At 46.9% G+C, this 12,809-nt stretch overlaps 1 protein-coding gene across 1 annotated transcript; it reads left to right on the top strand.

Annotated features, from left to right (window-relative positions):
- The first annotated feature begins 6,955 nt into the window (after nucleotides 1–6,955).
- On the top strand, nucleotides 6,956–10,095 carry LOC109765407 (E3 ubiquitin protein ligase DRIP2-like). The gene is made up of 5 exons (XM_020324194.2): nucleotides 6,956–7,076; nucleotides 8,797–8,896; nucleotides 9,261–9,570; nucleotides 9,671–9,912; nucleotides 10,001–10,095. The coding sequence occupies exons 1-5, from the start codon at nucleotides 6,956–6,958 to the stop codon at nucleotides 10,053–10,055; spliced, it is 828 nt and encodes a 275-aa protein (XP_020179783.1). The 3' UTR covers nucleotides 10,056–10,095.
- Nucleotides 10,096–12,809: the final 2,714 nt, after the last annotated feature.

Genomic DNA, 12,809 nt, shown 5'->3' with positions numbered 1-12,809 from the left:
CAAATTGCCTCTTGAGCTGGCGCGCACGTGCCTTCTTCACGCGGTCCTCGCCGACGCGCGCGCACCGAATCAGCTCCCACGCCTCCTGTGCGGTGTCGCAGTCTGCAACCTGCATCATAACATGATCTGGAATTGATTGAGACAGAGCAGCGAACGCCCCCTCGTTGGTGGCCTGATCAAACTCGCCGGAGCCCTCGATTGCCGACCAGACGCGCAGCGCCTTCATCAACACCTTCATCTTCACAGCCCACAAGTAGTTCGTGTCCGTCAGCATTGGATACTGAATGGGCACATTCGTGGCTCTCGACGGGGTAGCGAGCAACACAGCGCCGCCGTCCGCGTCGCTAGCGCCGGCCTTCCTGGCCGCTGGCAGCGTGTACTTTCCACCGCTCCCGCTCTTGTTCCCATCGCCTTTCGACGGAGAGGTGTCTCCCATCGCCGCCGCCAATCACCTCCTGCTGCAGCAGCCACCGCCAAACACCACAAGAACCCTAAAGAACCTAAGGCTCTGATGCCAATTGTCAGATTTTTAGACCAGAATCATACACACAATAGCTGGACTAATCACTCAACTAGGCCACGGTGGAGGAGATGAACACACAGAGACGAAGGCGAGAGATTTTGTGACGCCTTAACTGCGTCTATTCTGGACTTCTTTCTTTTATTCAGAAGACAGAGCTATCCCCAACAGATAGCCCGATAAGATCGCCCACGATCCTTCTATCACGCGCCATCCCACGCAATCAGATCGTGGCCAACCACTAAACTCGCTGATCCGCTAATCTTGCCGCAACGTAAACACAGTACGTTTCTGGCACTACACGAGAAAAACAACTTGGCCTGAAACTACTACTTTCTGAACCAAGTGTACAATTTTATTATTCAGAGCTAGCTCACTGAAGGAAACTGAAAAATACTTGCAGCACGGGACTTGACTTCAACACGATGAACTTGCTCATCGAATTGCGTCGACAACCTAGTGAGACCTGCACGGGCCACCAATGTCAGTTCTAAATCTGGCATATCTCGGGGTAGCGATCCTAAGCTAGGCGTCTTGGAGCGATGGTGACATAGGATTTTACTCAGGTTCGGACTCTCTCGAAGAGATAATACCCTATGTCCTGCTTTTGATTGTATTCATGTGGGGAATAGTACAGAGTATAGGGATCTACCACGAGATTGTTGTGTATGATTCTAAGATTCTCTATTGACTAGCCTGGCCTCGGTTTATATAATGCACCGGAGGCCCAGGATTTAGAAGAGTCCTAGTCTTGTGCGTCAAATCTTGTGGAGTCTTCCTTGTATGTGTCATGGACCGACCGAAGTGGCCCATGAGTGAATCACCATGGGGGTCCTCGGCCCGATCCACCTGGTCAGGAGTCGGCGTGATAAGTACCCCCTAGTCAAGGACACCATCAACAGTAGATACATACTGCCTATAACCTACGTGGTAATTTTTCAGAGTTTTTAGAGATGTAGATGTACCTAAAAGACTGTTCTTTACTCCAATTGTTGTTATAGTTGCATTGGATGCTCATGTCTGTTTGTTTAATGCTTATATTATTGGATATGAATTTTAAATATTTATTCAGTATGAAATGTTTAATTATTACTCTGATGCTAAGCTGCAATGGAGAAACTCAAAGGGGTAGTTCTCCGGGTCAAACGAGCCAGGCTATGGCCTCTCCTGGCAATCTATGGTGTTGACCGGATGCTAGAGGGTTTTGGCCGAGGGATATTTCTCTTGTTTTATGTCACAACAGGTCATGCCGACATGTCAGCCCAGACGGCAGCACATGCGATCAAAGGACTCCCTCCCGCCTGCTTGATGTGGGGGGACTAGTACCCTACGTCATGAACCTTCCTGCGTGATTATCCGGTTTGCGAGGCAGGTGCCACATTAGGTTGCGCACTAGGTATTTAAACATCACAACACCCTCTCATTGATATATCCGGGCCCCACATAGGCTGGTGTGGTGTCCGGGCCTTCCCTGGAGTGGTTTTGGACGACGTGGCAATCCGTGGGCCAGAGTGTTCTACGACATTGACCAGATGCTAGAGGGGTTTGACCAGGGGATATTCCTCTTGTTCAGTGTCACGGCAGGTTATGTCGACATTCCAGACCAGGTTGGAGCGCATGCAGTCACAGGACTCCCGCCCGCCTGCTCGATGTGCGGGACGAGCAGCACTTCTATTGTTGTATGGATTGTCCTGAACAGTTAGAGCGTGATAAAATCCTGAAAATTTACACAGTAGATATACACTAGCTATAAGCTATGTGGTAATTTTTAATCATTTTTAGAGAGGTAGAAGTATCTTAACTAATTACTCTTTACAGATTGTTCCTTTCTCTGATCATCTAACTATTTGCATTGGATGCTCGTGTCTATTTGTTTAATGCTTATATTACTAGATAGCAATTTTAAATATGTTTTCTTTATGAAACATTTAATTATTAATCTGATGCTAACCTATAATGGACAAAGTCAAAGGGGATGATCTCCGGGTCAAATGGGCCATGGTTAGGCCTCTCCGCGCGGTCTACGACATTGACCGGAAACAATAGGGATTTGACTGAGGATATTCCTCTTGTTCTGTGTCACAGTAGGTCATGCCGACATGCGAAACTAGGTTGGAGCCTATGCGATCACCAGAATTTTCACTCCTCTAACCGGTTAAAGTTGCTCTAATATCCACTCATTATTTCCATCCAACATAGGCATCATTAGACCCAGTCCCGGATCTTGAGTTACCTGGTTAAGGTTGTAGTGAATAGCCAGGTCACCGTACTAATCTGGATTTCCCTGATGCGGTTGTCAAGTTCGTAGAGAGGAAGTGATCGTTCAGTTGTCAGCCGCCATGATGGTTTACAAAGTACATAGATTTCATATATCACCGGAGAACTCTTTGGCTGATGCCACAGTCAATAATATGTCTCCCCCCTGCTAGTATCTCTCTAGCGAGTGGGCCCACCTTCGTTTTCCTCCATGCCCTATCCTTCAGTTTCTTTCAAATGATTAAGGTTTTACTAGATTCTACTCATCCATATATTAACGTAACTAGTGTATTCACTTTCTTGTGGTGCCTTTGTAAAGCACGAAATGATGCCGTGTTTGGTAGAAATTTTTGTCAACCATCGCAGGTATACCCGGTGGCGAACGCGATCTTACCGGGCCCAAAAATTGAGGATGTGATGGTGGGACATGATCAAAGCTCAACAACTGTTGTAGTACCGCAGCCAATAGCCACACAAGCTACATCTTTAATTGCAGGTCAACGAATCTTCTGTGATGCGGCTTGGACAAATGAGGAAAATATGAAACCTTCTCCGGCAGGTATTGGTGTGATCAGCCAACTTGGAGGAGATGGTCATTGTCTAAAGCTGCAGGTTTCGGCCATGTCTCTCCCAGTGGTAGAAAACAGGGCTTTGGTCCAGGCCAGGTAAGGGCATTAATCCCGATTCTCTTACGAACCAGGACCAAAGGGTGCATCAGTCCCGGTTCGTGAGGCCAGGGCGCCGGCCGGGCCTCGGGGGCCATTGGTCCCGGTTCCAGACACGAACCGGGACCAATGGGCCTCGCTCCTGGCACAACACCTTTAGTTCCGGTTGGTGGCTGGAACCGGGACTAAAGGTCACTATTCTGTCCCAGTTCGAGCCACCAACCGGGACTAAAGAGATGCCTATATATACCCTCGCCCCTGCCCACCCTCTCCTCTGTTTTTTGGCCGTGTGGGAGGTGTGCATGCGCTGCTCTGTTCTCCTTTCTATGCATGCACATGAGGTGTTCGATGAAATGCCCGAGCCACACTTAAGCTTTCTCCTCTCCAAGCTCGACTTCCAAGCTCCATTTTCCTCAAGATTTGTCTAGGTTTGGCGGTCCGTCCTGTCCCGACCCCGTCCTCACCGCCGTCGATCGCCCGCGCCGATCTCGTCGCCGGCACCACCGTGGTGAGCCTCTTGTTCTTATCTTCTTTCTCAAAGAAAAAAATTCTTACTTGTATGATTTAGATAGATACTTGTATAATTTTCTTACTTTTATTATTATTTTTTATTATATAGTGCCATGGTTTTGGTATCCGCCCCCGTCGGTCCTCGTCCTGTCTATGATTCGGATGTGGAATATTATCTTTTCTAATTATTTGTTACATTTAGTGTTTATGACAATTATGCCGACCAACGTGACATAGATATTTTTAACTAGGAGCTACACAATGGTCTTGCCTGACCTATCCGCTCATTTTCCCGACATACTTCACGTACACACGCTTCATATGCACAATGGTCTTGCACGAACTTACTTCTCTCTTTTCTGCCTAATTAGGTACTTAAATGTGCATAATATGGTATTCAGAAGTCATTATTTACCCCACAAGCAATTATTCATCATCATTATCATAATGTAATTATTAGTGAAATGGGTTGTCATGAGCTGTCACATAATGTAATTGCTTTAAAAGGTTGCAACTATTTTTGGTAACTCATTAAGTGCAATAAATAGCATGGTGTCTCCATGGTTTTGCACTTCTCATCCTAGTCGGTTCCTCTCTTTTCCCGCGTATTTCACACGTGCAACTGTCTCGCAGAACTCACTTCTCTCTTTCCAGTGTAATTCTCATGCATAACGGTGTCGTCGGCTTGCTCCTCCGTTGCACACGTACTTCACATACACAAAGGTTTTCTTCGAAACTCACTTCCCACTTTCCGACGCACTTCAACTACACAACAGTCTTGGTCCCATCTGAACTCGATTCTCTTTTTACCGTGTCTTGCTTTGTAATAAGAATTTGATATTTATCCGCATAAAAGATGAATCTTTATCTACGGTATGGAAGCAATGAAAACTGGAATGGCCTGGTTTTGAGCAGGAAAATTATTATCTTTAGAAAAAACAGCAAGACGGTTCCAAGTAGTACAAATTGCCCAAAGATCTTTGTAGGAAAAGTATCCTAGACGTAGCAATTTCTCCTGGGTCCCTCCCACGCCACAGCCTTCTATTTCTATCGCGTCCCTCCCACAGCTAGCTAGCCTTCTATATATTTCTATATATCCACCAAAAAAATACAGCAGAATAGGAAAACACTAAACTTCGTGACTCGCCGGAGCTCCGCCGCTGCTTCTCCCATCTCCCGGCCGACCAACGCCCTCGGTTCCATCGCCCGGCGCCGTTTATCGCTGTTTCTTCGCCTCCTAGTCCCCGAGGTCTGACGAGGAGGTCGTCGAGGAGAAGGTGGCGGAGGTGGTTGTGGGCGGGCGCCCTGACTCTATATGATGATATTTCTATTTCTTTGAAGCAAAAACTCTATAGGTTTGATACCCAATATCTATTCTTTTTTTTTGTATATTAGTTATTAGTGGAATTTCAGTGCATTGGGTTCTTTCTTAGATCGGCGGCGAGATGGGCGGCGCCCCGGGAGTACTGCCTTTGTCGGGAAGAGATATACTAGTATAAAGTCACACTGATGTACTGATTTAAGCATGTTTGGATCTATATTTGCCATTCATTAATTACAATTGACTGGTAGTGTCTCATAGCTACACAATGGTCTTGCCTGGCCTATCCCCTCATTTTCCCGGCATACTTCACGTGCACACGCTTCATATGCACAATCGTCTTGCCCGAACTTACTTCTTTTTTTTTTGCCTAATTCGCTACTTACTCGTGCATAATATGGTATTCAAAAATCATTATTTGCCCGCACAATTAAATATTCATCATCATTATCATAAAGTAATTATTAGTGAAATGGGTTGTCATGAGCTGTCACATAATGTAATTTTTTAAAATTTTGGAACTACTTTTGGTAACTGATTAAAGTGCAATAAATAGCATGGTGTCTCCAGGGTTTTGCGCTTCTCTCGCCTGTTAGAAAATAAACCAAAGTATTCACATACAAAACAGTTTCACCCAAGTCGGTTCCTCCCTTTTCCCGCGTATTTCACACGTGCAACGGCCTCGTGGAACTCACTTCTCTCTTTCCCGCGTAATTCTCATGCATATCATCCGGCTTGCTCCCCTGTTTCACACGTACTTCACGTACACAAAGGTTTTCTTCCAAACTCACTTCCCACTTTCGGGCGCACTTCACCAACACAACGGTCTCGGTCCCATCTGAACTCGCTTCTCTTTTTACCGTCTCCTTGGTTTTGCACTTCTCGTGCCTGTCAAAAAATAAACCAAAGTATTCACATACAAAACGGTTTCATCCGAGTAGGTCCCTCTCTTTTCCGGTGCATTTCACACGTGCAAGGGTCTTGCAGAACTCACTTCTCTCTTTCTCGCGTAATTCTCATTCATAACGGTATCATCCGGCTTGCTCCCCCATTTCCCATGTACTTCACGTACACAAGGGTTTTCTTCCAAACTCACTTCTCGGTTTCCGGCGCACTTCACCTACACAACGGTCTCGGACCCATCTGAACCCGATTCTCTTTTTACCGTATCTTGCTTTGTAATAAGAATTTGATATTTATCCGCACAAAAGATGAATCTTTACCTACGATATGGAAGCAATGAAAGCTGGAATTAATGGCCTGGTTTTGAGCAGGAAAAAATTTATTTTTTGACAAAACAGGAAGACTGTTCCAAAAATACAAATCGCACCAAGACCGTTGTAGGAAAAGTACCCTAGACCTAGAAATTCTGCTGGGTCCCTCCCACCCCACAGCCTTCTATTTCTATCGCGTCCCTCCCACAGCTAGCCTTCTATATATTTCTATATATCCACCCAAAAAAATACAGCAGAATAGGAAAACACTAAACTTCGCGACTCGCCGGAGCTCAGCCGCCGCTTCTCCCTTCTCCCGACCGACCAACGCCCTCGATTCCACCGCCCCGCGCCGTTTATTGCTGATTCTCCGCCTCCCGGTCGCAGAGTTCTGACGAGGAGGTCGTCGATCGAGGATTGACCTAGAGGAGAGGAGAAGGTGGCAGACATGGTTGCGGGCGGCGGAGAGATGGGGGGCGCGCCGGGCGTATCTCGCGTGCCGCGGGCGGCGCTCGCCGCGTTCGTGACGTGCCCGCTCTGCAAGGGATACTTCCGGGAGGCCAGCGCCTTCGCCGAGTGCGGCCACACATGTGAGTTCTCTCTTCTATCCCACTCCCGCCGCCTCTACGGTTTCGTTTCGTCCTCCCCCCTTTCGTGTCTGCACTGCACGCTCTGTCGCCCCGCGGCCTTCCTGCGCCGCCGCCCCGTCTTCTTCGCGACCTCCCGTCGCGCTGCCGTCCCGTCTGCCGTCGCCGTCGCGTCGCGCTGCGTCTGCTTTCTCTCCCTGTCCCGTCTGTCTGTCTCTCGGTCGGTCCTTGCCTGGTTGGCGTTTGATGCGACCTCGTGATCTGATCCAGAAGAGAGCCGGAGGCGACGCTGTCATTGCCGAGCCTTTTGATTGATTGCCTGGGCTGCGATCTGGCCGTCCCGGTCGAGTCTTTTGATTGCGTGCGCCGCGGTTAGGCCGTTGCGGCCACCTTGCGGCCGAGACGTTTCCTCTCCGGTAGCGCGCGCCAGAGCGCGCTACTCCGGAGAAACCCCGTGCCGCAGCCACCGAGCGCGACGCGACGCTAACAGGCAGGGGCAGGCGTCCGAGGCGAAATCGCGATCGTTGAAATCAGCCGATCTTTCTCCAATAGGACAACGTCTAAACCAAGTAGACAGACGGGACGCGGCCATCCTCCTCCGCCTCCACCAAGCGAATGTCCTTGGCGATGGGCTCGCGCAAGCACACGATGATGCACGACGCACCGCTGTCGCCGATGTCATCGTACGTACGTAGACCAGCTCCACTGCCAGCTCGCGCGCAGTTGGCCACATACAACACGGCGCTCGGAATTGGACACGCACGTCGCCGTCTGCGGAGTCATGGCAGCGGAGATGGGGTTTAGAGTTACAGGAGAGGGGAAACAAATACGCGAGCAAACATCAGTCTAACCTGGCCTGTTAGCCGTGCTCTCGGTCTGCGGTAGTTTCTTCGCCCGTGCTCTCACGCAGAAATCCATCCGGAGCCGACGCCGTGCTCTCGTGCTCTCGGTCTAATGTCGCCACCTCTCTTCTTTGGAAGTTTAGAGTCCACAATGCAGCCAACCTTTGGCGTTTCCAGGTGTCTTCCATGTCCCGACGACACGGCACTTTGGACTTCCCCGTGGTGGCCGCCGGGGCCATCCTCTTGGAAGGACATTCGGTCCCAGTTTCCTTTTGGTGCTAGGAGCAAAAGTTGTAAATCCTTGGCACCTGTCACAGGGTGAATGGAACTGTATGGTGTCGATGCACTCTATCTAGTAGCTTCGTGTGTGTTAGGTAATGGTTGGGGAGGTTGTAGACGATGGTGGGGGAGCATGTAGATGGTGGCATGAAATGTTGTGTCCGTTTGAACAGGCATTCTGCACTGCGCTGGCCGGCCGTGGTCATTTTTTTGGCGAAAATCAACGGCATTGCATTTCATTTCATGTATGAAGAAGAAGACACATTACAAAGCCCAGACTGAGAGCACACAAACCCACAACAGCACACAAAAACATCACACCAGCACCACAACAACACTACACTCTACAAGAGAAGGAACCAAGCTCCAAAGATCACCAAGACTCGGCCGGGAATCTGTGTCGGTTGTTGGTACTCCTTGTTGGACTGGTTGGTTGCAAGCCAAGTATCTAGTCTTGTTGCATTGTTGCTACTAGCTAGCTAATTTACTCCTAATATTGTTTTCATTTGCCAAGCATGTAAAATTCGATTCTTTCAAATCTCTGCATGAAACTTGCATGCCTGCCTGTGGAGTTCCTCTTGTGACCGCCTTTTTGTAAGCAGTTTGCCGGGATTGTATCCTGAAGAAAATAGGTGAGGAGGGGATCGAATCCTGCCCCGTATGCAACGCTGCTCTTGGGATTGCTCCTGAAGAGAAACTCAGGTAAGTAATTGTTAAAATAACAAGGTTGTCTATATAGTTATCTACAGCATTGTTTTCTCAACTTGTCAGTTCTCAATTTCTTTAAGTCTATGTATAAGTACACCAGCGGAGTTATGCAATACAAGTGTAATTACAAGTGCAAACTCTCACTAATAGCCAGACCAAACTTGTTTTTTTTTTTTTTTGTGAAGCAGAAGCTTAGAATGTATCTATAGAAGAAACTATCTATGTATACATACATTCTTGTTTTGTGAAACAAAAACTTAGAATTCCAGCCACTTATTCTTATTTTTCCTGTGATCTCGACTCAGGTACTCTACTATATGCTGCTACCTAACATGATTGATTGTTTCCTTGTTTGAAGGGATGATCCAAAAATTCAGGCTATCAGGGACCATGCGTTTCCACCTAAAGCAGAAGTTGATGCTTCTGAGGCTCCAAGTACTACACTGCCAGCAAAGATAAAAGAGAGGTCCATTTCTTCCTTGGTTGAAACCCAGAAGATGGCAACACAACCTACTCTGACAGGACAGAGAGCTGCAAGAAGGAAATTCATGTCCCATTTGTTTTCTGTCGGTAAATTGCCAAATAAATCGGAAGACTATAATCAGAAGACTGAGATGGCCTCAGCACCAAAATCAACCAAGGTGCCAACATCTGCAAACAAAAAGAAGGTACTACTAAAGTATTACCAGCACATAATTTCATATGCAAGTTTGATGCCAATTGTCTTGTAACATTTGCTTATTCTGAGTACACTTCCATCCAAAACAGAATAGTGCAGATATTTCTGAAGATGGAAAGAATCACGAGACGATTGACAATGAAGAGCTTCATAAGCCCTTACGGAGCTTAGTCGTGGCAAGCGCGAATAAGTCACAAACATTAAGTTATCTGGGGGAAAGTCGGAAAAACAAAACAACCACAGAGGATAGTCTGAGGGAAAGCCCAGAAGCAGACTCGGATGATGGAATAACTACCCCAGTCTGGTTTTCACTAGTGACTTCACTGAACCAGTAAGATTGCAACATATTCAATATTCGTATTAATTCTGATGGACCGTGTTTTTTGCGTCCTCACATCAAAATGAAAACTGTTTTGCAGGGCAGAAGCTAAACGGCTGCCTCAGATAAAAAATAATTTCTACAGAATTAAGTGAGTTCCCCATTAATCTTCAAGTTTCTTTGTCAACAATGATAGAGGCCTCTCATACTTCACTTAGTATCCTCTTATTTGTAGCATAGATTGCTCAAGGTTTTTTCCCAGCTTGAGAATTTTAGATGGCGCTGTGCGCTGATGCCCCTTTTCATGTTATGTTTTCTACTAGTAGCAACTGTGCTATGGTATCAGCAAGAGTTATTTCCTTCATTTCAAAATATGAAGGTGAAGTGTCTAGATTAACAATTTTTATCAGCATTGGAGAGGATGTTTCATTCGAAAATCCTGCATGCTTTTTTTCGTTCATCCCTTCCAGGAATTCAGCTAACACGCAACTCAATTCCAAGAATTTAATACATTCTGTTTAATATGGATTTTTCTTCTTGTTTCAGAGATGGAACTATGCAGGTCTCCTCTATCCTGAAGCTCATTATGAAAAAACTTGAGCTAGCAAGTGACGTTAAGGTGAGCATTTTAGATGTCTTTGTGCTTTGATTTTGATTGTTGTCTGGGGCCTCCTGTCAAGGTGCTAGCTTCCAAGCATTAGAATTAGATCATCAATAAATCTCCAGTTTGCTGCATTGTAGATTTTATTATTCAGAAATAATGAACGGGCCACCACCCCCACCGATTTCCCGTGAAAGGAACCACCACCTTGCTGCATTTGTAGATTTGGATGGTGGCATATATAGTATGATTCATTTGCACCAATTAATATCATTTTTCTTGTTATTGCACATGTAAGCCGAGAAAGTATGTTTGCACATGGACAATGTTGAATGTGCTATTTGGCCTGACCACCTGTATGTATACTTGTGCGAAATGCAGGTGGAGATCTTATGCCATGGCAAGCCGGTCTGCCCTTCGACGACGCTGCACGGCCTACTCAAGCAGTGGCTGAGACGCAAGCCGAAGCGCAGGGTCCAGAGGCCGGTGGGTGCTCCAGCGAATGAGTTCGTGATGGAGCTGGGCTACCGGCGGTGCTTGGCGTCCAAGTCCCTCTGCTGCACGAAGAAAACAGCCTCCATCCCATGCCATTGCAGCACCTAGCTAGCCTGGCATCCAGGTCCCTTTTGCTGCTAGCCCCTCCGTCCCCGTGGTCTGCTCATGCTCGTCGTCCACCAGTCGGCCTAGCTAGGATATATATTCATACATACCTGCATATTTCTCATTCGTTTTATGGACCGTGTAAAGAGAGAGGGGCGGCGGAAAGAGGTTAGCGATGGCGGTAGACTTGCTAGACAAAAACCTGAAACGTTACCATGACTACATTTTTGGTCTACAGCTATGACAAGAATTTACAGACAAAATTGTTCATGTGTTTGTGGTAATTCTGTTTTGTTTTCGCCCCAGCAAATCAATGTGTTATAGAGCTCTGGGTTACAACTCCGCCTTATAGACGCTGAGATCAGAGGCTTCTTTGGATCACCTTCTGCCAGGAAAACCGACCAGTCTAGAGGAGGTGAAGCCCTACATAAGCAGCTTGGTAAGTAGCTTCCTTTTATTTCAGACGAAAGGCGATAGCCCGACATTATAAACAAAGCCAACCGACAGAGTACATCACAGATCAACGGAGAGCAGTTCAAAAGCCCACACAGGGGCACAATCCAACACAAGTACTAGCACGCATTACAAGAGATCACAGCACACAAGCCAACTACCTAAAGCGAAGCCAAGGCAACAAGTGAAGGAGTGAAGCATGCAGCAGAAAGAGCATAACTAAGAGGAAGGAGCATGATCATGCTGATAGAAGGAGGTGGCCGTGCTTCGAAATAAGCGCCTCCACCGAGTTCCAATAAAAAGCATTACTAGTGTGAGTTCCATCGGTAGAAACCCATCAGAAACATAGGCAGAGAAGAGAAGCATGCATTGATAGGACACACCTTGCTCGCCGAGGTGTTATATCTGCCTCTCCAAGGCATAACCTGATTACCAACCTTGGTAACAAGGGGGTTGAAATCGTTTGCAAGAAGCTTAAATAGGGAGATGGGCATGCCAAGATATTTGAAGGGGAAAGAACCCAAAGAACAGTTGAGAAGATGCGCCACCCGCACCCCCTCGGCCTCGGAGGCACCCGTTACGATGACTTCACCTTTAAGGAAGTTAATCTTTAGCCTGGAAAGAGTCTCAAAGCAAAGGACAATGAATTTCAAATTGGCCAGGCAAAGATCGTCCAGTTCCAGAATTATAATAGTGTCAGTTCCACAATTATAATAGTGTCATCAGCATGGAGAGATACCTAAAGGAATTAGATGAGAGGCAACTGCCTTAATGTTACCAGCATCAGAGACCCTCGGGAGGATACATGACAAAGCATCAGCCATAAAACTAAATAGAAGAGGAGATATAGGGTCTCCCTGCCTAAGGCCACGACCGTTGGCAAAGTAAGGGCCCACCGTCCCATTAAGCGACACCTTAGTGTGGCCAGCAGTAACGAAACTCATAAAACGATGGACATAGGCACCGTCAAAACCTTTAGCCAGCAATACCGATCGCAGAAATTGCCAACTCACAGAGTCGTGTGCCTTCTCAAAATCTAGTTTGAGAATAACAGCTCTAGTGCCTCTAGCCTTAAGGTCATGAACATTCTCGTGGAGGGAAAGGATGTCATCTAGAATAAACCTGATTGAGAGTGAGACACAACACGATGGGTAACCGAAGAGAACTTAATAGCAAAAGCTTTGACGGGAAACTTAGCAAAACTATTGATTAGGACAATAGGCATGAACTGCCGGATAGAGTTTGCTCCCTTCAC

This window comes from Aegilops tauschii, chromosome 5, assembly GCF_002575655.3.
Source record: "Aegilops tauschii subsp. strangulata cultivar AL8/78 chromosome 5, Aet v6.0, whole genome shotgun sequence".
In the NCBI taxonomy this organism is placed as follows: Eukaryota; Viridiplantae; Streptophyta; class Magnoliopsida; order Poales; family Poaceae; genus Aegilops; species Aegilops tauschii.
This window is presented reverse-complemented; position numbering and strand designations above follow the sequence as displayed.

Bases quoted from the DNA above. Each gene is read 5' to 3' on its own strand.
- LOC109765407 (XM_020324194.2), top strand. From the start codon at position 6,956: ATGGGGGGCGCGCCGGGCGTATCTCGCGTGCCGCGGGCGGCGCTCGCC. The intron at 7,077-8,796 runs GTGAGTTCTCTC...TTTTGTAAGCAG, and splicing joins CGCCGAGTGCGGCCACACAT to TTTGCCGGGATTGTATCCTG. The intron at 9,913-10,000 runs GTAAGATTGCAA...ACTGTTTTGCAG, and splicing joins CTAGTGACTTCACTGAACCA to GGCAGAAGCTAAACGGCTGC.